The sequence below is a fragment of the Polyodon spathula genome, chromosome 4 (genome assembly GCF_017654505.1).
Source record: "Polyodon spathula isolate WHYD16114869_AA chromosome 4, ASM1765450v1, whole genome shotgun sequence".
Lineage (NCBI taxonomy): Eukaryota > Metazoa > Chordata > Actinopteri > Acipenseriformes > Polyodontidae > Polyodon > Polyodon spathula.
The window spans coordinates 32,425,178-32,451,341 of NC_054537.1; the positions used below are offsets into that span (position 1 = coordinate 32,425,178).

General features: G+C 36.8%; 1 protein-coding gene and 1 long non-coding RNA gene across 2 annotated transcripts in view; one reads left to right on the forward strand and one right to left on the reverse strand.

The window, feature by feature from the left end:
* Positions 1-8,603: 8,603 nt before the first annotated feature.
* Positions 8,604-24,377, reverse strand: LOC121314433. Its single transcript, XR_005950102.1, has 3 exons — positions 24,295-24,377; positions 18,832-18,892; positions 8,604-8,677 (listed from the first exon to the last, which is right to left on the reverse strand). It is a non-coding gene; the product is annotated as an uncharacterized LOC121314433 (long non-coding RNA).
* Positions 24,378-24,566: 189 nt separating this feature from the next.
* The window catches only part of LOC121314432 (cadherin-2-like), a 58,389-nt gene continuing 56,791 nt past the window's right edge, over positions 24,567-26,164 (forward strand). The window contains 1 exon segment of the mRNA XM_041247703.1: positions 24,567-24,770. Within this exon segment, the coding sequence (XP_041103637.1) occupies positions 24,714-24,770 (57 nt within the window). The 5' untranslated portion in view covers positions 24,567-24,713.

Genomic DNA, 26,164 nt, shown 5'->3' on the forward strand with positions numbered 1-26,164 from the left:
CTAATGAAGTTCCAGCAGCTCATCTTCAATTGTGTGGATATCAGTTTTCCAGAATTTTATCATCCAAGCTCGCCATCTTCCAATCGTGCATTCATCCCGGCAGTACGTCTGAAACTCCAAGGAATCACCAAGCCCCCCCCCCCCCCCCCCCCCCCCCCCCCCCCCCTTCCTATAATTGCTCCAAAAGCATCATTACCAGACACTTGTTCCCTTCTCACCTCACCGCTGTTGTCATCAGAGCAGGTCTTTCTCTCCAATTTCACACCACACTCTCCTTTAGGATTGGTGCAGCCTTTTCAGCAGCCAGAGCCCTCATCAGCCATCACCTGATCAATACCAGATTTCCCACCATTTTAACAATGCACAATGATTCTGTAATGATATAGTCAAAAGTGTACAACTCAAAGGAGAATATGATGAGGTTGTACAATGCACTGCTGAAACTGCACTAGAATACTGTGTTTTATAGTGGTCACCACAATACCAAAATTACAATAGCAACAGGACTAATCCCAGGGCTTAAAGGAATAAGCCATAACCAATACTTTAAGCGCAGCACAGAGATTGGCACCAGAGGACACAGTTTGAAATTAAATGGAGATTAGTCCTTAAACTTGACAGTTTTGAGATAAATTCGTTTCTAGGACTGTGGCCAAGTGCCCGCCCCTGTGCGTATTTATGTGTTCTGTGTTGCGTGTGGAGTGTTAATGTTGGTGTATAGATATTGCTACACGGCATATAAATGGGTCAGTGTAGCACAAGTAATTTAAAATATCTAGTTTTATTTAGGCACAGGGATTGCACAAACACTTCATGTGCATTTAAAGTATGTAATAGTATGTGAGCACGGCATTGCACAAATTAGTTCATGTGCTGGGATTCAAGTGAATAATTAATTAGTAATTGAATCCCGGCACAACAGTATATATAGATGCACATTTTACTCACTTGGGGTTGTGTGTTCGGTGAGTGGAGAACGGGTGTGAAGAGGAGGTAAAAACTATTTAAAAAACGAAAATAACAATTGCTAAAACATGCTGGCTTATAAACCAACATACTTCTTATTGTTTATTGTCTGTTTGTTTGTTTAGCGTTCACCCCGTTTGTTAGTGTCTGTTTCGTTTATTTTAAGTATGTTTTGTTTGTGTATTTATTTTGGCCTAAAGTGCCGTGTGATGTTTTTGTTTACACCTTTTATTTTGTTCATTTATTAAACTGCGCAACAACACAATTCACATTTCTCCTCACAGTACTGTGTTTCTTCCGGGCCTGACATCACCACTACAGCCTACAGGACCCAGGCAAGCTTTGATGTAAATTGTCTTCTGTTCATGTATAAGCGTTCATACTTTCTTAAATCGATGTTACCTTATTTCTATAATTTTCAAGCCTTTAATAACAATTACTGTACCTTTAATAATGCATAAAATAACATTAACATACATAAGTACTTAGTACACAAGTATCTACTGATGATATACAGCTAGTAACCTATTGTATCATATTAAGCATACAAACATTCAGTAAATGTTTCTACACTTTGATACTTGCTGTTAAGGCATTGTAATAACATGCAATTGAAATGAATACAATAAAAGTTCTTAGCTGCTCAATAACAGACAGGATCTCCAGCCCTTGCTGACAAAATAGAAGAAAAATCAAGAACAAGGTGACTGTTTTATTTGCTTAACTGCAACAATTTAAAGCACACAATGCTCCATCTAAGGTCTTGGTGGTCTGAATAATTCAGTAACTTTAATTTGCCTCAGTTTGCTGGTCCTTTTTTTGGCAGCTAAATCTCGTTGTTGTTTTAGCAGCAGACTCTGTATTCGAAATACATTTGTAATTCATCACGTGATTTCAGGTGTGTTTGGTTGATTAGACAGTGCGGTTGATTAACCCTTAGCTGTCCATTTGTTCAGTGCTTGTCAGGCGCATCAGGTCCAATTTATTTTTACACGCTCTGTTTATTTTACATGCTCTGTTTAAAATGTAATTTTTTTTCAGAGTAAAATAGGTTTAAAAGACGCTGAAACGTAAAAGGACACTCAGTAATGCATCTCCAGCCAAGCCCCACCCCTTGTTCACTGTATTTTTTTACATATCTTTTTATAGACAGACATACTGATAAATCCTCTCCTGATCACTCGTTTTATCACCAAACTCCTCAGTAATGCGATCCAAGTCATTATTTTATTATTTATTTATTCTCAAAAAGCACTGCAAATGTCTGTGATATTCTTTGAGCACTGTATGCTATCTCCTTTGTTTATGTCCGTGTTATCTCTGTGGTGCATAAGGCTATCAGATCCGACTTTTTTTTTTTTTTTTTTTTGGCTTAATTCGCTCCTATTGGACTCGCTCGACCATTGAAAGGTTTTCTTGGTTTTTTTCAGAGAGAAAACAACTAGAGACCTGTGCTTTACATCTTTTTGATGATGTCGACATCAGACCGCAAAGAGTTAAAGATTGGATAATTGAGTCTCGACTAAGATATATATATTATATATATATATATATATATATATATATATATATATATATATATATATATATATATATATATATATATATCGTAAAAAACAATGTATAAATCACACCAGTGTATAAGTCGCTCCCCCTTTTTTAGGACCCACCTAGAAAACAGACATACAAAGGTTTTTACAGTATATATGTAAGGTATAAACCATGATGTGCCGTGCAGTTCCCATGATATATACAACACCTGGGGTGGTGACAAAGCCCGAGGCGTTAGCCTTTAACCACCCCAGAAGTGGTATATATAACCGCATGGCCCAAAGTGGTTTATACCACTTATAACACGGCTACCTACCAATTGTGGGAAGAAAACGAATTGAAATAATTAAAACACATTTAAAATTAAGACAAAACCAGAAACTTTTATTGCGTATACAGCCGCAGTGTAATATAGTCCCAAATTGTATTGAATTTATTTCATTGTTCACTTATTAAAAATAAATTGCACATGTTCGTTTATTGTGAATTTCTGTATTGAAAGTGCCAGCTCACTTCCCAGCCTTAACGGTCCAGCCGTGCTGAACTCGACTTCTGCCAGGAAGGTTCTCAGTGAGCAAAAAGGGACCCCAGGCCAACTCTATCCTATTCTCCGCCCATTCTAGGAGGCAGATCAGTTCGGTCTCACCACCGCGATGGTGGCTCTCTGCGAGCCAAGAGGAAACTATGTCCTCTTTTCTAATTCATAAAGCACTTCTCTTATTTCAATTCCCAAGGTTCATCTTACCCTTTCTTCTGTCGAGGGAATTTCACATTGAACCTGCATTGACATAACAACTTGAAATTACTTCCACTCAATGCAATTTAAACAGTTTATGTAATGCTGTAGCAGTCTGTGTGAGAAGGTAATGCCTCAGTGCTGTCTTCCTACAGATATAGTGTCAATAAAACCTTGAGTATAAAAGTGTAAATGCCTCATCATTTGTATTACCTAATTGTTTTCTTATTATTCTTTATTTTAAAATAAGTTTTGATATTAAAAGAAACCCAGAATAAATGTTTAAGAAACAGGGTGTTAACATCAAGTGTAAAATCATGGGAATTATATACAATAAATGTTTGTTAAATGTTCTCCCATTTTACTATATTATGATGCTGCTAGCTATAAAAACTGTGGGACAGATATACAAGTTGGGGAGAGATGCAGTATTAACACTGTATGTGTTTCAATGAGTAAATAACAACATTTAAAGAACAACAGAGGGCACAATTATATCGAATATTTTATTGTTAGAATTAATTGATATACATTTCAACATTGAACTCCCATATAAACTACTTATTTTCTATTAAAAAAACATATATGGATAAATGGTAGCATAAAATCAAACAATAAAGGGTTTTCACATTGTCATAATTGTTCAATTACGTTAAAAGACAGTGTATCACTTACTCTATTCTCTTGTTTGGTAGGACTATAAATCTGCTATCTTTATAGTGATGCCAAAAGGGAAATTTAATCCATTTGATATGGTTGTTTTTTAATGACCAAAGCATGCTTATTAGTTATACAGCTGCAACAAATCAAACAGTCAACATAAGTACTGTAGACTTTTCCTTACTTTGTAAGGAATTGCTTTATAATTTGCTTGTAGCAAAGTTATTTACTGGAATGAAATAATGATGGTCATTATATAAATTCTTTTCTGTTTGGTAAGTTTTATAAAAACTATATAGTTCTGCTCAGCACAGACTGTGTATATAGTTCTGGTAAAGTATACAAATAGCTGTATAAAGTATGTGTATTCAATCCCCTGTATAAAAGTTTATCACAGTGAACCATGCATATATCATACATTTAATATACAGAACCTTGGTTAACCATGACTTTTACAATGCTTACTTAAAAGGTGCTTTTACTTTGCTTTACAGAAAGTTAACTTTTATAAGGGTCTGTGTTAATCTGGAGTTGAGTGTGCAGAGCTCCTTCAAATTTTAGGTTTAATCTCTAGCAAACCACCCACTGAAGCCACCTCTTCAGCAATTAAGATAGTGGAAAAAGACAGCAGCAATCAATTTCTTAAAAAAACAAAAAGTACACCAGTAATATGTTTCTCTATGCTCTCAAGAGGCAATTTAATACAATCCTTGAGATAAAAGAATATGAAAAGCATGCAGGAAAGCTGTGACTTGTATTTTGTTTGGAAAGAAAACACTTTTTATGTAACAGTAAAACAACAGCTTTTGGGTTACAAATTTAGCTCCATTAAGCCAGTGTTATTCTAAGAATTGTTATGTATATAATATATCCACAATTGTAAAAGTATTCAACTGTCATGGGAATTGACTTTTACATGATAGCTTGAGGCCATAGATGTATTTTTTAAGTTTTTTTTTTAATCTTATGAATGTTGTTTTGTAAAGCTATGCTAAGACTTATTTTAAGTATTATGCATCAATTTTATGAAGCATAGACATCAGCCAATTAGCTTTTATAACTTTCTTAAACAAAAAATCTTGATTTCACAGAGATATTCTATTTCCCTACAGTTCTTATTAGCAGTTTGCATGGTCTGCAATTTTGCTTCAACAGCCTTTGGAACCATATCAACCCACAGAAGGGCACAGCTCCCATTGGGCACAGAAGTGTGTGGGCATTTTAATGTAATTGTACTGAAAAGGAATTATACTGTAGGATCACAAATGTATTGTTACTATTCTAAAATGGGTTGAGAGAACAAATCTCACTAATTGGCTGAACACATGGAACAGCACACTGGTTGAATCTTTTTAGCCTCATCACTTAGCTTTTGTTTTCTTAGAATTTATATACAAAATAAGATCTCAAAGGTGTGCTTTGTTACCCCTCAGCGAGGAGGATGGTATATTTCACAAGTGTTACTTAACTTAGACAGAACAGACTTTTGTCTGTGTACTATACAGACAAAAGACACATTGGCAGATGTGCCTGTATGACCAAAGTAAACCATTTAGATATATCCATACAGGGGTGCAAATCGTTTTGAAAATTGGTGCTAAACTGTTTCGAAAGTTTAGCACCAGATAGCAGACTGGTGCTAAATTATCAAACCCTGCCCGAAGCAGCTTCCCTCTCCTCCCCCGAAGTTAAACTTTCCACACAACACAAACTTTCTCGCCTGTGTATGTGGATGAGTGTGGGTGGGTCATGTGAGCAGTCCAAACCCAAAGAGAAACTATCAGCATCTATGGTTGCTAAAGAATACTTTTTTTTTTCAATAAATAACAAATTAAACAGAATTTCATGTTGGCGGCACAATATGAGGTACACTGGCACTAAAATCTAACTTCATAGCACCAAATTTGCACACCTGCCTTACATAACTGATTTCTGACAGTACATTTCTTTAGGATATATCACAGGGGCGACTAGCACGACAGGCACTTAATATAGAGGATATGCCAAGTGCTTAATTTGTACAGAGAAAGGTACCGAGGAGGAAGCAGTGTTAATAAATAAGGATACAATTTTGTCACTGTAACCTCTCACTCGCATCCAGCACCTGTGTGCAATTTAAAAAAAAAAAAAATGTAAACCTGACATCACAATATTTTGGACAACTTGTCTGCCTCCAGACATGTCCCATAGCCATAACATGACAGTGTATGCCATTGACGTTTTAAGTAGGGGACACATCTCATTTGCATACCTCTGACAATTGGTTAGATACAATCTCTAGGTTACAATCCTAGGCATTTTATAAAGTGGAAATTCCTCTATTAAATTAAATTATTTAAAAATAAATAAATAAATAAAATTAAAATATATTGTGTTTTGGGAATATCAACGTTTTGTTTAAAAGGCACGCAATAGAACGTATTTGTGTTGTTCTGTGTCACAATGAAAAAAAAAATCTGGTCACTGATATGTAGTAAACTGTCGTAAAGACTGTTCACATAAAGTAGTTTAGTTTTATCGTTTTACGTCAGCAGTTGTTGGAATGTACTAAAGCAGTTAGGTTTTATCAAGGTTCACTGAGCAGTGTCGCATCATTTTATTTTGATTTTACAAACAGTACAGTCACTAACTTTTGAACTGCCTTTGAAAACAGGTTTCTTCGTTTTACTGCCTCTCTTGATGTGCTAATGACATGGTGTATTGCTATATGGATACCTCTTTTCACAGTACTTACATGCTTCATTTACAAGTTTGGTTTAGTTCTCCTGTGTGGAGGTTTTTCTGTGGGTTTGTTTGATTTGTCTTTGTGCAACCATGCTTTCACTGCCGCTGTCTGCCTTGGCCGTCGGTCACTCTACCACTATATATACACGCTGCTGTGCAAAAGACATGTTGCATTTTTCTACTTAGATGCATTATGAGAATCAACAATTTAATCAAAGCCTCCACTAGTGTTTTCTACTATTATAACAACCTAGACTTGCATAAAGAAGGATAAACATTGAGTGAAATAGCTCACAACACTTGGTTTTCAAGGTGTGGTATCCAAAGCATAATCAACAAATGAGCAATACTTCAAGATAATATCTTTAAGGAATAGAAAGAAGACAAGCGTTGAATTGATAACAAAACAGGCAGAAGGCACAGGTGTTGCTGTCCATCCATCGACAATCCAAAGCACCTTTGACCATTGTTCCATAGTCCAACTTCTGTGTTCTTGTGCATATTTTACTTTTTAGTCTTGTTCCCTTTTCTTAACAGAGGTATTCCTAAGAGTGGCTTTTTCCTCGGCCTGCTACCATTGAGACCTTCACCATGCAATACTCGACCTAGTTTCATAAAGAATTCGGAAGGATTCTAATTTTCAAATAATAAGAAGACTTATAAATAGTGTCCTCAAATTATTGGATCAACTCAGGGCTCAATTTGCCATTCCTATAGTTAACTTTTTGAAATACATTATACAGTGATGAATGGTCACCCCCAAAGACTACTCATTTGGGTTTCTTTCTTCAAAGGCAAGGTGCTAAGAAGCTGATCTTTCAAATGTACTCTCTGATGTTTTCAGATAATGATGACCCTCTGCCAGGTTTAACGAAAGAGTATGGCGAGAATCTAAACTTTTTTGGAGGGGGGGTTGCTAGCCACCAGTTAAACTAGATTATGAAAAATACAGCTTGAAACTGTGCAAGAATGCAGAACTTTGATTAGGAATGACAAGCTCTTTAGCAAAAAGGGAGACAGGCAGTGCAAAAGTCACATGTAAAACATCTTTACTGAATAATAGATTTCAAAAGCAGACATTTTGTCTTTTTTATAGCCAACACTAAATAAACACAGAAATAATATAAAAGGACGTTTCCTTACTTAAACAAATGAAAATTAAGGAAAGTGGGAATATAGCTTATGAAATATTTGCATACATCTGTTACATTCATTGATATGTTGGTCTGACACTTGAGTTTTAAAGAACCATATGCTATGTAATTCAATTATTTCATGTATTTTGGTAAATCTTTGCAGGTAGTCAGTTATGCAGCGTTACCATGAACCACATAACCCGGTTATGTGCTCGAGTTGCCCCCCCCACACCTCCGTTTCCATGTTTTTTGTCCATCAACTCAGTTCTGGGAGAATTCAGACCAATTTGGGCACACTCCAGTCGACTTGAGTTGGCCATCCATGGAAACAAGGTATTAGTTATATTTGGACTTTCTCTTGGAGGCAGATCTGCCTCAGAGACCAAATTGATTTTCAAAAAGCGGTACTTATTCTGATATAAATATCTGAACTGGACAGTGCCAGCCGAAGGTAGCAAATTATTCACACTACCCAAATTAAATAGTAGTAGTTATTCGTAACAAGTTATTTTATCAAAATAGTGTGTACACTGGCCACATCTAGCTCTACCTAGGCTGCTGCATATTGTTTGCAATAAGAAAAAAAAAGTCATATTTAATTATTATTATTATTATTATTATTATTATTATTATTATTATTATTATTATTATTATTATTAATAAATTATTTAGCAGATACTTTTAACAAAGAGACTTACAGAAATTAAACATATAAAAAGTATATGTTGCAGGCAATAAAATGCAAAACAAACAAACACATATACACAAAATATACAAAATAAATATAAAGGAAAATATAAAGATATATGTAAATAGGAATTCACAAATACCTGTTCAATAAGTGGGTTTTGAGAAGACGGCGGAAAGCAAAAAAAGAGTTAACAGTCCTGACGATAACCGGTAGCTGGTTCCACCACAGGGGGACGAGGGAAGAGAAGGAGGGAGCACGGGAGAAAGGAGAGTGAAGAGAAGGTGTAAGAAGTCAGCCAGTAGAGGACGAGCAGTGAGATCAAGTGGGAATATAAGGAGACACATGGGATTGAAGAGAGAAAGGGGCAGCATGACGAACAGAGTGATAGGCAAGAACAAGGGTCTTAAATTGGATGCGAGCAAAGATAGGCAGACAGTGCAGAGTGCGAAGCAAAGGGGTAGAGTGAGCACAACCTCGCTAGACTTGTATTCCACACTTTTTGCAATATAGCCTAGCATTCTATTTGCCTTTTTAATTGCCTCACCACATTGACAATTAATGATGACTCCACTGTAACCCCGAGATCCTTTTTCAAAGTCTTTGTCCCTTATTTCCATCATGTTCTTTGTATACTTATAACATTGATTATTATGCCCAATATGCAATACTTTACATTTCTTAAAATTTAAATTAATTCGCCAGAAGTTTGCCCAGTTACAAAAAAGGTCTAAATCCCTTTGAATTAGTTGGGCTATGGATTCACTACTACCCCAAGCTTGGTATCTTCTGCTAATTTAACAATCTTGCAATGTTTGTCCAAGTCATTTATATAAATGAGGAACAGTAAGGGTCCAACTACAGACCCTTATGGTACCCCACTAAGCACAAATCCACATAAATCATAAGTGTTGCCATCGTCTACATTAGCTGTAACATCCTCAAAAAAGTCAAATAGGTTTGTTTAGCATGACCTCCCTCTTCTGAACCCATGCTGGCTATCCCCCTATAATATTGTTGCTGTAGAAATAGTCTGCAAGCTTACCTCTTAATACTGCTTCCATCATTCCATCGTCTTATCTTCACTTTTAAATAATGGCACATTTGCAAGCTTCCAGGCTTCAGGGACCTCATCTGTTTCTATACAACTATTTATGACAGTAGCCAGTGGTCTACATATTTCTACAAACTAGCAGCAGGAGAGCAGGGATCTCACTCATACAGTTCTATAAACTGCATTTTAAATGATATTTCATGTTTATTTCAGAATAAATTACAATGTGTGTTCACTGGGAAGCTGTTTGTCTCAGGGCATGATCCAAAAATACATATTCCACAAAAACACAACACAGGGATATACAGTTGCAGACAAATGTATTGGCACCCTACACTAGTTTTTACTATAATTCCAGGTAACACGTTAAGGAAAAGCATTTAGTAAACTTTAAGCATTTAGGAATTTAACATATAATATTTCTAAAAACACACACAAACATATTTTACAAAGAGTTTCATATATCCCCTCTGTTGCCATCTCTATTATAGCTACAGAGCCAAGGCCATTTAATCCATTAGCCCTTCATTTCAAATACTGCCAGTGTCTGGGGAAAACTTAAGCAGGCTTTTTGTGTGGTTTTCTTGATCTTTATACTGCCTGCAAAATGTAACAGGGTTGCTTTCATGAGGTAAAATAAATACAGTTTCTGTCTCATTTAGTAACAGTAATGCAGTATGTGCAATCGATAAACACTGGCAGTTCTATAGAGTTACTAAGTTAACTATTATGATAAATTCCAATATTTCAACAATAATTCCCAGTCAAAAATAATTTCATTATTTTAATACAAACCATTTACTGCATCAAATCTTTATTCATTAGTGTTATATCCTACACACTGGAGGCAAGTATAGAACAACTCAAGCAGTATATTGTACCACAGTTGCATTTATTTTGCAATATCAAAAATGCACTTTAAAATAATGTAACTTTCTCCAGGCCTAAAAAGTGGTGTTAAGTTCAAGCACTGTTTTTTATACACAAATAAGTTTACTTAACTTGAAAAACGTCTGAAGCTATGCTGGAAAATTCCTACTTGACTTGATTGAATGAGCACAAAAAGCTTAATATAAAAGCTGAAAATGAATTTCAATAAAGTAAAGACAAAGACAAGTTAATAATAATAATAATAATAATAATAATAATAATAATAATAATAATAATAATAATAATAATAAAAACATTATAGCCTACTTCACTAAAGTAAAAATGGGCTTATGTTATTTTGAAATACCAGTGATTTAGATTATTACTAGTGTTTAATAACAGTAGTACTTTATTTAGAGTTGGTGTTGAATTTAAACCTGATCGTGGGCCCTGCAGCAACACAAACCTACAAATTTATAAAAGAATAAAGTAAACATAAAATGTTTGGTTTTCTCTTGCCTTTATTTAAATTAATATAATTTAATTAATACAGAATAAAAATAAACTAAACTAACAACTACCTAGCCTATATTATTTTAATTAATTATTTTTTGTAGTCTCCAAACTCCCCAGCACGCTGCTGTACGTGTTAGTGAAGAGATGTGTTGAGAATAGGAGAGGAGGGTCCAAAATAACACCTAGGTTTCTAGCAGGAGAAAGATTGATAGTATCAAGGGAAAATGAGATAGAGAGGTCAGAGAGAGAAGTACAAGTAAAGGAGGTCAGATTTAGAAAGGTTGAGATAATGTGAATGTGTCCAAGATGAAATTGCTGAGACAATCAGAAATGCGAGAGGAGATACGGGAGTCGAAGGAGGGGATATGGAAGGAGGAGAAATGTATAAAATAATAAAAAGAAGGTTGGTTCTCTCTTGCTTTTATTTAAATTAAGTGTTACAGGGTTTACGATGCCCCGTTAATGGCTTCTGTGATCTCCTGATGCTTTTACGACATCCTGACAAATTTCTAACGTCAGAAAACTAGTCCACGGCAAAGCAATTCGTGAAATGTGTGAGGGGCTACAGGCTGATTTCTTGAGGATGATGCCAGCAGCCAATAGGACAAGCTAGCAAAATTAGCGACGAAGAGAAAGGTTGTGCCCCTCAATGTGTGGAGACTCGAAATTGAGGAAAGGATGGTGGAGATGTGGCAGGAACACCTGTGTCTCTGACATAAATGACATTTCCTATCATGATCGCTCATTGAAGGAACAAAGATGGAGGGAAATTGCTTCTGAACTTCAGGTACCAGGTAAGTAAATAATTGTTATAACTTGTTAATGCCAAAGCATATACTGTGTGTGGTAGTATGTGCTCTCATGGCAATCAATTTCTGCAGTCACTCGTATTCAATATTCCTTTCAACCCCTACTGTATACTTATATTTCTAATTTAATCAAAATGCGAGGAGGGGTGTGCATCTGTGTGTGTGAGAAATAGAGAGAATGTAGATTACATTGTTGGATATTTAAACCTATGACAAACTTGTAGTAGCCTACTATTAAAGTTGTATTCTACTCTGTTCAAAAGCGCACCACTCGCTCTTAATACAAAATATTTATTAGTTTAAAGGTCTTCAAATTATTAATCAGTATTTGGTATTCTGATGAAGATCGCTTGATGGCCAATCTCCCACGCCAATCTTTTCATCTAATAAATATTTTGTACTACGAGCGAGTGTTGCGCTTTTTGAATAGATTAGATTTTATTATTTTGGATGCACCTCGACTCGAGTTGGTTCAGAGAACAGACAGCAAGGAAATACATATTGACATTGCTATAATGTTATAACAGTTATAAACTTTTTTGTCACAATATTGAACATTTGTGTATATGGCCCTGAAGTATAAGTTCTCATGCTAGAATTTGCAAGAGTATGAAACTAACAATATCCACAGTCCTATTATACACACATAGTACTTACATGTTCAAAATGCATGACTGTGTGCTTTCAATTATATAAATATGAAGCATTATACTGCAACATGTATTTATATTTATTTTTGGTTAGTGGTAGAAGTCCAAACAAAAGCATCCTCTCTGCAGACACAATATGGAAAGCTGCTGAAACCTTGTCCCAGTAGCTGTGGGACAAAAGATCTCACTTCCAGGCAGAAATGGATTTCAAAGAATCTTTTAAATGAATCTTCTCTGTGTTTTTTTCTTTTTTTCTGTGCAAAACCATACAAAGAACACATCGATCGCCTCCTCGCTTGAGTCCATGATTCTCCCGAATTATGTCTACAATTCTGCAATGAAAACAGGTGCAATATGCAACAAGCTACTTCGTGTAGTGTGTGTAGCTTGTAATCCCCGATCTACAGTGAGAAATCGTAGTTCAATCGGTAAGTGTGAGTGGCGCTGCGTCTCCTGATTGCAAAAATTGTGCAGTGTAAGCCTGGCTTCAGGGAGCTTGTAAAAGTCAAGATAGTTAGACCAGGACAATTCTCCATCTTTTACACATTAGAAATCATACTTAAAAGACATATTTTATACTGAATTAACAAAGACTTTAAATCGATATTCATTTTAACACAATGGAAGGAAAATTAAAGTGACTGTGTTTCTGTGTTGAGGCGGATTATATATTGCAATTGAATGATCTAAATTGCACATTAAACTCTATTGTACTTGAAACTGCAGCAAGCAGGTAAAACACTGGTTATTCTCCTTAACAGAAACATTATCATTGCCTCTGGGACCCAGCTCTGAATCTGGCATTGGATTCAGTGACAGGAAGTACTTTTCAGTGGGATTGCAGAAATGTACCTAATTATGACATCTAATAGTGTCAGCCCGTGTCCTAATAATAAGGCTCTTTACTATTATAAAACCACAGAACAAGGCCTCTCTATACACTTCTCATATTTATACAGTTGGTACAGCTGGTAGCAAAAAGGCTTGACAGGTTTTACACAGCTGAGCACAGTAGATTTGTGTTATATTGTCATGAAAAAATAGAAACACGTTCTACATGTAGAACACATTTTTAACACACTTAATGATGAACAGTGGTTACATCAAACATTTGTGTTTACTTGTGGTGACAGACCAATACACCTTGTCTGGCTCCAACAACAAAGGCACAGGAGATTCGAACAGCAGTCTCACATTTCAGCAGACCAAATCCAATCCCACAATGCATTGTTACTACGGGGCCAGAAATGTGTGGTTTCCAGATGACAGTGCTCCTATACACACTGCAGAGTGGTTTGGCAAACATGGCACAGGCTTTCTCAAAATACACTGACCCAATCAGTCAACATAACAGACCATTTGAACCTCCAGGGGGTTATTTTGGCTTACAGACTTTCCAACCCTCACTTTTTGAAAGAATCAGCGGCACTAGAACACATTTTATCATGGGGATGCTGAAAGCCATTGAACAAAACTGTAACCCATGTATATGATGGAAGCCATGCATTCGGTTGTTATTATGTTAAACATGTTAATAAAACGAAGCCAGCATCAACACTTGTATTTAAGTACAATGTTTACAACATGCTTACCATAAAATGTTTAGATCAAATAAATCGAAAAGTAACGTATACTGTTGTGATCCACTTAAATACTGCAATTTAGAAACATGCACAGTTGTATTTTATTTACAGTAGTTTTCATGAGGGAATGGACTTCTAGCAGGTATGTGTGTTTTTAATATTGCTCCACAAAGCAGCACCCCCAAGGGGTGCCGCTGAGAATTAACAAAAAAACCTTGTTGTGACAGTCAGCACCGATTGGTCTATTGTCATTCGTATTCAAGAGCAATGTAAAAAGGTGCCGTGCACTGCACACACAGCTCATAAGATTCACGAAACTAGCAGGATTTATAACTGCACCAGTATGTACCCAGCACTACTAGTTCCCACAGCCCTGGAAAGAATCAGTGCTGTCCTTTTTCATTTTTATGTTTTTGACAGTCTTCGGGCAATCCAGGTGAAGTGCATAGATCAGCCAGAAGGGGCAGCCTAAGCAGTAACTGACTGTACTAAGCTTGGCTTTGAGGCTACTATTAAGTATACAATTGGGGGTGTACCTATTTATCGAGGATCTCATTTTAACAGAAAACAGAAATATGTAGTGTGCTGATGCAGGTTTGCTGACAGCGTATACTCATTCATTATACAACCTAATAAAACCTAAAACAAAAACATTTGTTATAATTTACTCATTTAAAAGCTACTTTCTGGATATAAATGTTAAATTGTCAATGTGCTGTCTATTACTGAACTGCCAATAACTGATGCTTTGGGTATAAGTATAAAACAGTAATTTATACATTTTAAAAAATAAAAATAAATAAAATAATAATATAATAATAATAAGGCCGAATAATAATAATATAATTATATATTAATAATGATTTCTGACTAAACACGTTGTTATATTTTACTGACAACCAACTGAAGTAAATTTCAGAACCCATGCAAAGGAAAAAAAACAACAACAATCTGCAGCAGTGCCAGCGCATTCCTTCTGGAGATGAAATTACATACAGTAAGTCTGTTGCTCACAAAAATATTACAGTGTTTATTCGAATTTAAGTCACACCCCCAAATACAGACACCAAAAAAAAAAAAAAAGACCCTGAATGCAAGTCACATTTAACTCGTAATGAAAAAAACACAATTAGCGGTTAAATTACTTTTTAATTTCTAGGTGCCGGCAGGGAACACTGTATCACTGTACATTAAAGCATCAGAGTATGTCACCTACTATATTACAAATGCAAATGGGAAAAGAAAATATGTACAGTACAGTACTTTCAGCATTGAACGACAGTCATTGCAGTTTATGGTATCTGGGAAAGGGTAAATTGCCTTGAACTTTATTTCAGTCTGCTTTATTGTCCTTGTTTGCTTAATTTGGCCAAGCAAAATTAGTGCAAGACAGAAATGTGTAGTTCATTTTAGGTTTGAGTTAGGACTTTGGCGTTTACACTAGTGGGGTTCCTGTAGTTAAACCAGGCACAGATCATTTCGACAAGTACTATACTGTTAATATTATGGTATTGCATAGCCTTTCGATTGCGTCTCCATGTTCTGACACATAGATGCCGCAGTTTCTCTTTTCTTCAGCAAACAAAATTACTTTTCTTTTAAAATCTGCATTAGAAAATTTTCATGAAGTTCTCTGTGCCGCCATTTAAACATACCGGTACTGTACCGAGAGTAATTACTGTAGTGGGCAGTACTGTGTACAGCTGGTCTTGTACAAGCGCACCACAATAATTGACATGCGCAAATGTAAATTGGTATCCTAACTAAAAACCTCGAATCCAAGTCGCGCCCCCCAAAATTTAACTTTTTTAGCCACAAAAGTGTGACTTAAATTTGAGTAAATACGGTATATAATTTAGAATTATATACATCCTCTTTAGTAACAACACTCTGGCACGTTGACTACACATAATGGTATTTGATCTAATGTTAACCTCCAAAACTACTATTTTTTTACAGAAAAAAAAAGACTTATAATAACTGCTGGAAATAGCGATTATTCACAGACTAACAGCAGTTAATATTGTGCATTTCGGATTCTATATCATGGTGAACCGGTGTAGTATCAAATACTGTACCCCATACAATTCAGTGTCTCCTGCTCACTGCGCACATGTGCAGAGTTATACTTTTCCAGTCACTACACGTGTTCTGATGATTTTGTCAAAGCGGGTTCACAGCGATTTAGTAGCTCCTGCGGTAACGCGCAGCTGTTGCTATTGATCAGCAGCTCCTGAGATAAGAACGCAGCGAACTCCCTAAACTCTTAATAATGCACCAAAAATACGCAACATAACATAGAAAAAGTACATTGAAAAGCATGCAGATTGAAAGTTATCGCATAAAGAAAATCAACAAGGCAGCAATGCAAACATTATTTCTTTTCTTTTTTTTGTAATATCTGCACTTTCTAAATAAATGGCCAAATAAATAAATCTTTATTTTATTTAATGCCTTTCACAGTGGCTCACCATCACAAAAGCGTTTTACAATATAGTGAGGAACAATGCATAATACATCAAATAGAGTGAAATACAGGGCATAGTACATTAACTATTAAACAGTAAAAAAAAAAAAAAAAAAAAAAAACACATTAAATACAGGCATATTACATTAAATACAAGGCTATGATGCGAATTCTAAACATTGTGGATGCGTGTGTCAAACAGAATCATAGGGCTAGGATGTGAATTCTAAACACTGTGGATGCGTGTGTCAAATACAAAATTATATGAATAAGATGTGGTGAAAAATCTGAAATAGCAATTTAGACAACAGCTAATAACAGATATCAAGCTTAAAGAGCATTGAAAGCAAGAGTGAATAAGTGGGTCTTGAGAGTTGATTTGAAGTGAGCAACTGTGGGAGCTGCATGCACTAAAGCTGGGATAAAATTCCAGAGAGTTCGGGACATGAAGCCAAAAGAGCACTCTCCGAGTGTGGTGCACTTTTGCTTGGGTATAACAAGCAAGACCGAGTCAGAGGACTTCAGCTTGTGTACAGGGACAGGTTGGAGCGATACTCCGGACCTGTGTGATGAACAGCCTTGTAGGCAAGCAGGAGAATTTGGAAAGTAATCCTGAACTTTACAGGTAACCAGTGCAGCTGGGCAAGACAGGGGTAATGTGATCATGTTTTTTTACATCTGGTAAGGATCCTAGCAGCTGCACTTTGAACCAGCTGCAATCAGTGTAGAGTTGCAGTAGTTGAGTAGAGAGGAAATGAATGCATGACATCTCTAAAGTATCTCTGCATCCGTGAGGGAAAGGTAGGGACTGACCTTTGAGATGTTTTGGAGGTGGTAGGAGGAGTCTTTGACTACAGTGGAGATTTAGGCATCAAAGGAGAGGTTACTATCCAGAAGTATACCAAGCAATATTGAGATTCTTGATTTGAGTTTTCAATCCGACTACAAGTTGTTCAGATTTGTTAGTGTTGAGCTAAAGAAAATCAGCAGACATCCAGGCCTCGATGTCTTGGATGCAGGCTGAGAGCCGACCATGGTAGAGTGACATCCAAGGTCTAGTTTTAGGTAGAGCTGGGTGTCATCTGCATAGGAGTGAAACATGAGGCTATGTTGGCAGATGAGGTGACCCAAAGGAAGCATGTAGATGTTAAAGAGAAGAGTCCCAAGAACAGACCCCTGAGGGACACCGCAAGTGACCAGGTAAGCGTCAGCACTGCTTTCATCATAGAACACAGACTGCATGCGTCCAGATAGGAAAGAGGACATCCAGGAGAGGGGAGCTCCAGAGATTCCAGCATACTTCTGAAGGCGGTCAAGAAGAATGCTATGATCGATGATATCAAAAGCAGCAGTTAGGTCAAGGAGGACAAGGACAGAGAGAGCATCAGCATCAGAATTAAGCAGAAGATCATTTACAATCTGGAGCAGAGCAGTTTCGGCACTGTGATGCGGCCGGAAGCCGTACTGCAAAGATTGTTATCTGGAAGATGTTTCATCAGCTGGCTGGCTACAGTCCTTTCAAGAGTTTTGGAGAGAAAAGGAAGATTGGATTTTTGAGCACTGGCGCGACTTGGGCAGTCTTGAGGGCAGCAGGAACCAGGTCTGAACCAGGTACATGTTGAGAGTGTGCATAATAGAAGGAAAGGGGAGCTTGATAGAAAGATGCTCAAACAAAGAGAAGGCTGGGAAAAAGAGAGTTGAGGCGGCAAGCACAGAGTTAGTAATAATAGCAGTGTCCCCACCTCTACCAATGAGGTGTGGCTTGTCAAAGAGCAAGTAGCAATTTGGGGTGGATATATGTAGTGAGTGCTTAACCTGGAAGTGCCAGGTTTCTGCTAGACAGAGAAGATCAAGATTAGTACCAGTTATAAGGTACTAAATATAATTATTAGTCAAAGAACGGCAATTTAGGAAGGAGAATTTACAGTTTGTAGCAGGCAGTACAGGGGGAAAGGGAGTTAGAAAACGGTAACCGAAGCAAGTACTTACCAGTGTTCATTCTAGGAGAGGAGAACATTAGGTGTCAGAGTGGAAATGTGGCCTCAAATAGCCATTTGGAGAGATTTGGAAAAGGTCCTCACTCTACCTGTCCTCGCTCTGACTGCCACAGCTCAGACTGCCCTTGGACGTGTGGCCCTTAGATTGCCACAGCTCAGACTGCCCTTGGACATTTGGTCCTTAAATTGCCACAGCTCAGACTGCCCTTGGACGTGTGGCCCTTAGATTGGCTGGTGCTTAGAATGGCTGGCGTTCTAAGACACTGTTTGCCAGTCTATACTGTCCTGCAGGTCTAGCGCTGGTCCTGTTTACACGTGATCTAAATTCACTTCAATCTACCACAGCTCTGAACACTATAGAAAATCAATTACTTCACCCAGCTGATGTAGTTACATTGGCAAACAAGCATTCAAATTTACTTACCAATCACTATTCTGTTCCCTTCCAACTGCAAACAGCAACACAATCCATGTTTTAAGCAGGTCTGTTGATAGAATCAACAATAAAACACATGCTTATATAAATACATGCTCTTTCATGATGAGTACACAAATTTTTTTAAATACAATGTTTGGTATCACATATTTGTATATCAGGATGTGTGCAGCTGGGACGTGTAACGGGAGACGTGTTGCTAGGCAACCAATTGAGCAGGCAGGGGGAATTGGATTGGCTGGGGGGCATGCCAGCGGAGGCTGCGTGCAGCTGAAAAACCATCTGCGCCACAGCTCGAGGCGACTACACCACCATGCTAGACAGTGGGCCAATTTGTTAACATCAAGGAGGAGAGTGTCCGCTCTGCAGCATAACTACAATTGAACTCTTTGGGTGCAAGATGGTCCCTGTGAAGGCTCTGCCCAGCCAGGACTGTCGAAAAGACCCGGTCACTGGGAAGCCAGAACTTTGGTAGCAATAAGTTTGTTTAGAGAATGTTGAGCCCAACCAGTATAGAGAAGGTAAGGTAGTGTAGTAAGGTCCTTTTTTTATTGAGGCAAACTTTTATTTTTAGCTTTGTTTCGTTTTCTTTATTATATCTGACACCTGGGCTACCATTGCTGATACCCTAGTGTCAGCACGTTTGTTGTTAAATCTGCAGGCCTGTGCGGTGTGTCAACACCCAATGCTCTGACTTATTATTATCATTATTATTATTCAGTGATGATCCACACACATAACACTTCCCTCTGTTACACAGGGTAAAACATATTTTTCAAAGAGAAACATGTTTGGGTATATGTATTCCCAGCAAGCATTTATAAGCACTGCATATCCTATAATGTGACTCGTATTAAGAAACCAAGGGGAAAAAAATGTTCACAGCTGGATATGCTATATATTGCAGCTGTGGAAAATGGTTTCCCCTTGGCTTCTTACTAAAATGGTCACATTATTGACTATGCAGTGTTTATAAATGCCCACTGGAACGTCAGGAGTTGACAGTGCGAATTTTACATTTCCAAGTACCCTAGAAGATGCATTTCCTAAGGGGAACCATTTTCCACAGCTGCAATATACAGCATATCCAACCATGATATTTTTTTTCCCCCTTGGTTTCTTAATACAAGAGTCCCATTATAGGCTATGCAGTGTTTATAAATGCCTGGAGGGTTGATAAATCAACAATGGCAGAAGCGCAAAATACAATAAACTCAAGAAAAAACAAACAGATGTTGAAAAATGTCCCTTTGCATATATCGTTTGTCTGCGTTCACCCCAGCAAGCCAAAACCAAGATGAAAAGGAGTATGCAAGGTTACAAGGTATGGTATAGAATAATTATAATGTGTATTTATTATATTGTACTTTATTAGATGTGAATAGTGAGGGTTTGTAAAATGTAAGAATGAATGTACTGCTAGTAATGGTAGTGGCGATCAGATCCCTGAATGATTGCTAAGAGCTTAACACTTTTGTGAGTGAAAACATTATAAGTCTTTTATGTGCTTTCACGGTAGGAACTAATATGAAACGGGAGGGAGATTTGAGTTTAAAACGTATACATGTTGCTAATTTTCATAAATGTTCATCGTATGTGGGAGTGGGTAAAGCCAGTAAATTGCACAGATAGGGGTCCTATATTCTCAAATCTTACACCAAATGATTACTCCGCCTTATAGAAATGTAAATATTTTTTTAATTGGCAAAAAAGGCTGCTGAACTACGACAAAACTGTGGGTCTAGTGTTAGAAACTGGTAGTTCATCAGAAAGTTGTATACGCAACAAAATATGACCTGTGTAATGTCAGCAAGTGGTACTGTCAGATATCGGTACATGTGCAATCAGTTGCGATCTGATTGGTGTTTCGACAATGTGAAAAGGAGGTACATTGTTTTTTTTGCAGCTGTGCATAAATGGTACATGCTTATTTAACCCTTTCAGGACCAAGCATTTTTCAGTGGGATGCACCCCCAGGACCAAGCATTTTTGGCTGTACTTTATTTGACGCTTCCTAGAAAATGTCACTATAAATCAATTTTTTACAGTAGCATCTTAGAAATGGTGTCCTTTTTTTTTTTTTTTTTTTTAGAACTCTCTGGGGTACATTATAAAGTACGTAAAGTATTTTTAATCATGTATTCTGCTTTCAGGTACATGGATAAAAACATGTTATTCTATGACCCAACGGACGTTCGAATAACTCACTGCAAGTTTTGTTGAAAGATACTGATTGATTGCAATGACATAATACGCATTTATTCTAAGAGTCTTCATAAGCAATAATGAACACTACTCGATTATTTTCTCAAAATAAATATTTATAAATAAAACAGTTATTAATTCCATTATTATCAGTAGTCAGAAAAATGCACCCGATAACTTTAGTTAATGAAAAGTTTTCCTCCATGATTCACAAAAGCGGTTGGAAAAAGTTAATAAATGTAATTCTCTGCGGGAGTTTAAATATTGTTGCGTTCTCGGTTAATGCAGGGAGGCGCATCACACAGGGCGAGGTATTCCACACACAGACGGAGGGCGGACATGAACCCGGGACCTCTCGTACTAAAGCATAGCGCTGATACCGCTGTACAAAAGAGCCAGCTCCTTTGGAAGGAGCATATATCAGGCTTACCGTAAAATTTTAAATAAACGCAAAGTATTTGCAGATCACTAAAATCAGCAAATACTTCAGATGCAATCATGAAAAAGCTGCTGCACACAGCCTTATAGAAACGACATAAGTAAATTACAACATTCCAGCAACGTCATTAAAGGTTGTGTCAGTGGGTAATAACAGTTTGTATTGTAATAATAATAAAAACAGTAAAATCCACTATAGACAGCTCTGTAAATATCAGAACACAAGTGTGTATAAAGGTAGGCTTGCATCACAATTAAAAAAACAAACATGGTTTTAAAATTAATAAAAGCAGCAAGTATCATCTTTATCATCTCTTGTTCACCCTCAAAACATGTACATTGGTAAGCATGGCCAATCCATGAAAAATTAACCAGCAACGAGTCTTCATTGCAAAACAACCGCATTAATTACTGTGTTAATATGAAAAATAAGTTCATATGGTTGGCCCACAACTATGGGGTGCCATGTGTAAAAAAAATATATATATTTTAACATGTCTTTTTTTTCCAGATTTAACTTAAATCTTGTATTTTTCCCCCAGATTTACAAATGTTGTGAATATATATATATATTTAAATGTGTACATTCAGATATAATTTATATATCTAAAATACAAGATTTAACATTTAGCTAAATATTTAACTGGCCAGCTAATATTTAGCTAAATGTTAAATCTTGTTAAGATCGTTAATCACGTAAACATAGAAAAGTGACATTTTAAGAATATCAGTTTTCTGATTCATGTAAACGTACTGATTGATTTGTTCCGAATACTTTAAACCCACCCCAAATACTGAGTGACAGTACATTCCTACATTTCTATTAAAGACTCCCCTTGTGAGATTTAAAACATGATTACAACCAGGGTGGAAGCTTGTTAGCGGTATTTAAAGCTGTACTACACTTAATGTGGAGGATTTAAAAAAGAATTGTGTCGAAATGTACAAAAATGCCTACACACAAAAACCCCGGAACAACGTGCCCATGACTACAGGGATTTCGCTGTGGAAGACAGCAAAAGGTACAACTTAAGTGTGCAAGTACTGTCGAGTTACTATACATATTTTGACACAAAAAAGGGGTAAAGCATTTTGGAAAGTAACCGAAAACACTAATTTCATACAGTATATCAAAAACGAACATCCTGAAAAAAAAACGATTTACATAAAACTCGAAGCCCTAATTATATTGTAGCGTTCTGCCTTATGCGGGTTCGTATGGGAACAAATGAAACACCGGAGACAGTGTATAATCCAAAGCAGTTATAACTGCTATTTTTATTTAAAGATCTGGTGCGCTTTCAAGTGCTCTTTCCTATTCTTTTTAAATTCCTACCTTTGCTTCTCTTTCAGACTAATTACACTTACTCGCCGCGGGCAACGCAGTGTCCATTTTTATATCCCCCGCCCGCCCACTCCCATGTCTCACATCATTGGTCCATTCAACATACAATATTCAATTAAGCTCTGGTAATTGGTTCCTTCTCCCATTCGCTGACTCCGCCCCCATTGATAAAAGTAGGTTGGCCGAGCGGGTCACTCGAAGCTAAATCCAAATAAAAGATGAAAAGAGAGTGAGCAACACACACTCGTATTTATTGCAGTCCATTTTACAAGACTGTCCCCAGTCGGTGTTGCACCTGTCTGGGCGCGGGTGCACCCGCCGCTACAATATTACCCATAACCCGGCGTCTAAGAGACCCAACGTCTATTTCCCATATTTCCCAGCAACCCCGGTGCGTATTAGAGATTTTTACTGTATGCCTCCGTGTGTGATTACATCATCCAACAAGTCATGCTGCTGCCTACCCCTGTGCATGCTACACTATTGTTACATTTTCTTTGCACACTTTTTATTCGATCCTGAGATCAGTATCATCTGATTGAGGGTCCTATTCCATACGAAGCTACACAGCCGTAAGGTTTGTAGTAAATACACAAAGCAAATGTTAATTTTATTATACGTTTTGGGTTCTTTTTTTGCAAACAAACTGGAAACCATTAATTTCTCTAAAAAGAAAAGAAAAAAAAAAACAATTAAAGAGGAAGACAAAATGAGAAGTCCACCGCAAAGTTGCTTAAGTAAAACAACAACAACAAAAAAGTATTGCATATGATACATATTTGCATACAATTTTCTTAATGGTGGAAAAATATGGTAAATTAAATTTAAAAAGATTTTTAATTAAATTTTTCTTGCTTTTGTCGTTACTTTTTGTATTGTTAAAACGTTTAAACTTGCCGGTGATCGCAAATCCGTACGCGCTCGTTCGCTTTTACGCATGGTGAAAAATAGGAGTAATGGACCAGACTGATAAATAATAATATAATAAATAATAATAATAGTAATAGTAATAGTAATATAATATAATAATAGTATAATAATATTATAATAATATTTGTTAGTGCGAGACAACCAGGCAATTGTCGTTAGTCAGTATCATTGTACATTTAAATAGAAAGAGCTGGTAGTTACTGAATTAGGAAACAACTCGAGCAATGAAGATAAGGAAGCTTTACTGTCTATGTGTCCCTCATATGTTTAAATGTTGTTATTATTATTATTATTATTATTATTATTATTATTATTATTATTATTATTAGAAAGTACACATGAAGATAGTCTTCCACTGCGAATAATTTGTTTTAGAAAAATCAATATTTTAATTGGCGTTCCGGTACTTTAAGATTTAGGACCACACCACTGCTTGTAACCTACAAGATTGGGAATCACACTGAGATTACCCCTAAAAAGTAATGTCAACATTAGAGGCGGGAAGAAAGAAAGTGAAGAGAATGTTTTCAGACCTGCACATCTCACACTGCAAACTGCCTGCGTCGTCTCGTCTTCGGAACCGTTGGGCGGGGATAGAAAGAAAGCAGAGAGATTTTCTTTTTGTCATGGTCAAGGAGGCGGGTTTTTTAATCCCAGCCAAACTTCCGGACTTTCAAGGAACATACATTAGACAAATAAGTGAAATAGAGGATGTGACCAGCAGGGAGAGACAGTGCGGTGTCTGTCTGTTCAAGGGGTTTGGTATTGGTTGGCTGTAAGGGAGTTGCAGCCTCAGTACCACGCTGGGAGCTCAGTAGGGAGGAGTACAGAGCAGAGGCTGCTTGTTACTGCTGCCGTTGTTTAAAGCAACATTGTCAACAAATCGGTCAAACTCTGGAGTGGAACAAATATTAAAATACTTATTCTAACGGAGGAAGTAAAAGCAATAGCTATGTACCTGAGAGGAGGCGCAGGGGTGCTTCTGCTGTCGTTGCTTGCAGCTTTGCAGGTAGTGTGTTGTTTTTGTTTTTTTACGAATCCTATTTGTAGCCGGGTGGTGCGGGTATGTTTTATGTTACGATGCTGTAGAAAGCATTTTGTGCCCGGCAGTGGTTCGGTTGACTGCAGGCATAACAATAACAAAAAAAAAAAAGATCGTAGAAGAAAAAAAGAGATACTATTATAACACCGGCAAACTAATATATACAACCCAAGGTATTTATTGCTGAATTGTGCATTATAACGTGATATTTTAAACGAGTGGTGCTCTTTCTATCAACATATTCGGAGTGCTTCCTCGTGTAATTGCACAAAAAAGACTTCGGGATGAAATGAATAAGATTCCTGAGAGGAATTCTAGTATGTCTGTGACTTGGTTTGGATTAGTAGATGTTGTTGCTGTAGTGTTTTGTTTTACAGCCTGTATGTTTCTAGATATGAGGAAGTACTCGCGGTTTAGTTTTGCTAAGGTTACTGTCCATGGTGTTTGAAGCAACGAGTGTCCCGTATCTAATGGCTTGCTGGGTGAATTTGGATACATTGCAGCACTTTAACGTTTGTCACAAAAACGGGGATAATTACTACCAGTTTTAATGTTCCGTTTATTTTGTTATAAACACGAGACCCTTTCGTGTTAATATTTGTTTTCAAAAGCGTACAGTATTTTAATTCACTTTTTTTATGCTGACCTCATGTATTCGTGTACTGTACTGTGCTAAACATTTTTTTTCTTCCAAATAAATATGTTCAGATTTATTTATTTTTGTTATTGCCTCGTTTTAACATGTATAGTTTATATATGGAGATATCTCAGGTATTTTTTTTTTTTTTTTAATGGCTTTGCTAAAGGTGTTTTTTTTTTTTCTTTGCGGTTTGATTTTAAGTTGAAAATAGTGCACGTCGATATTTACTTGAGTATTCCGTACTTAATTCACCCTTTAGTGTCTCAATTGATAGCCGTATTATATAATACGAACTATTACCGGAAGAACATTAGTGCTTCATGTATTATAATTGCAGTTAGATCAAATTGTCGCTGTTTTAAGAGACCTTGACAATGTCTACATTGCCTGATTTTCAATCTTTAATGTTGGAACATAATTGGGTAGTTTTAAAATTGGCAAATTGTTTTATGGCCTGTAGGTAAGAATCAAGATGTTCAGGACATGTGTTTCTCTCTCTCTCTCTCTCTCTCTCTCTCTCTCTCTCTCTCTCTCTCTCTTTTTGTAAAAAAAAAAAAAGATTGAAAGTGGCAAGTGGTAGCGATACCCATGGTGCCCAACCGCTTTGAAACTCCCAGTTCACATTCTTGAGCGTCCCACAATTAAATTAGATTTCGAAGTGGGTGTGATTGAACGGGGTCTACGATCAATGTTGGTATAGACTTGGCAGTTAATTCTAGAA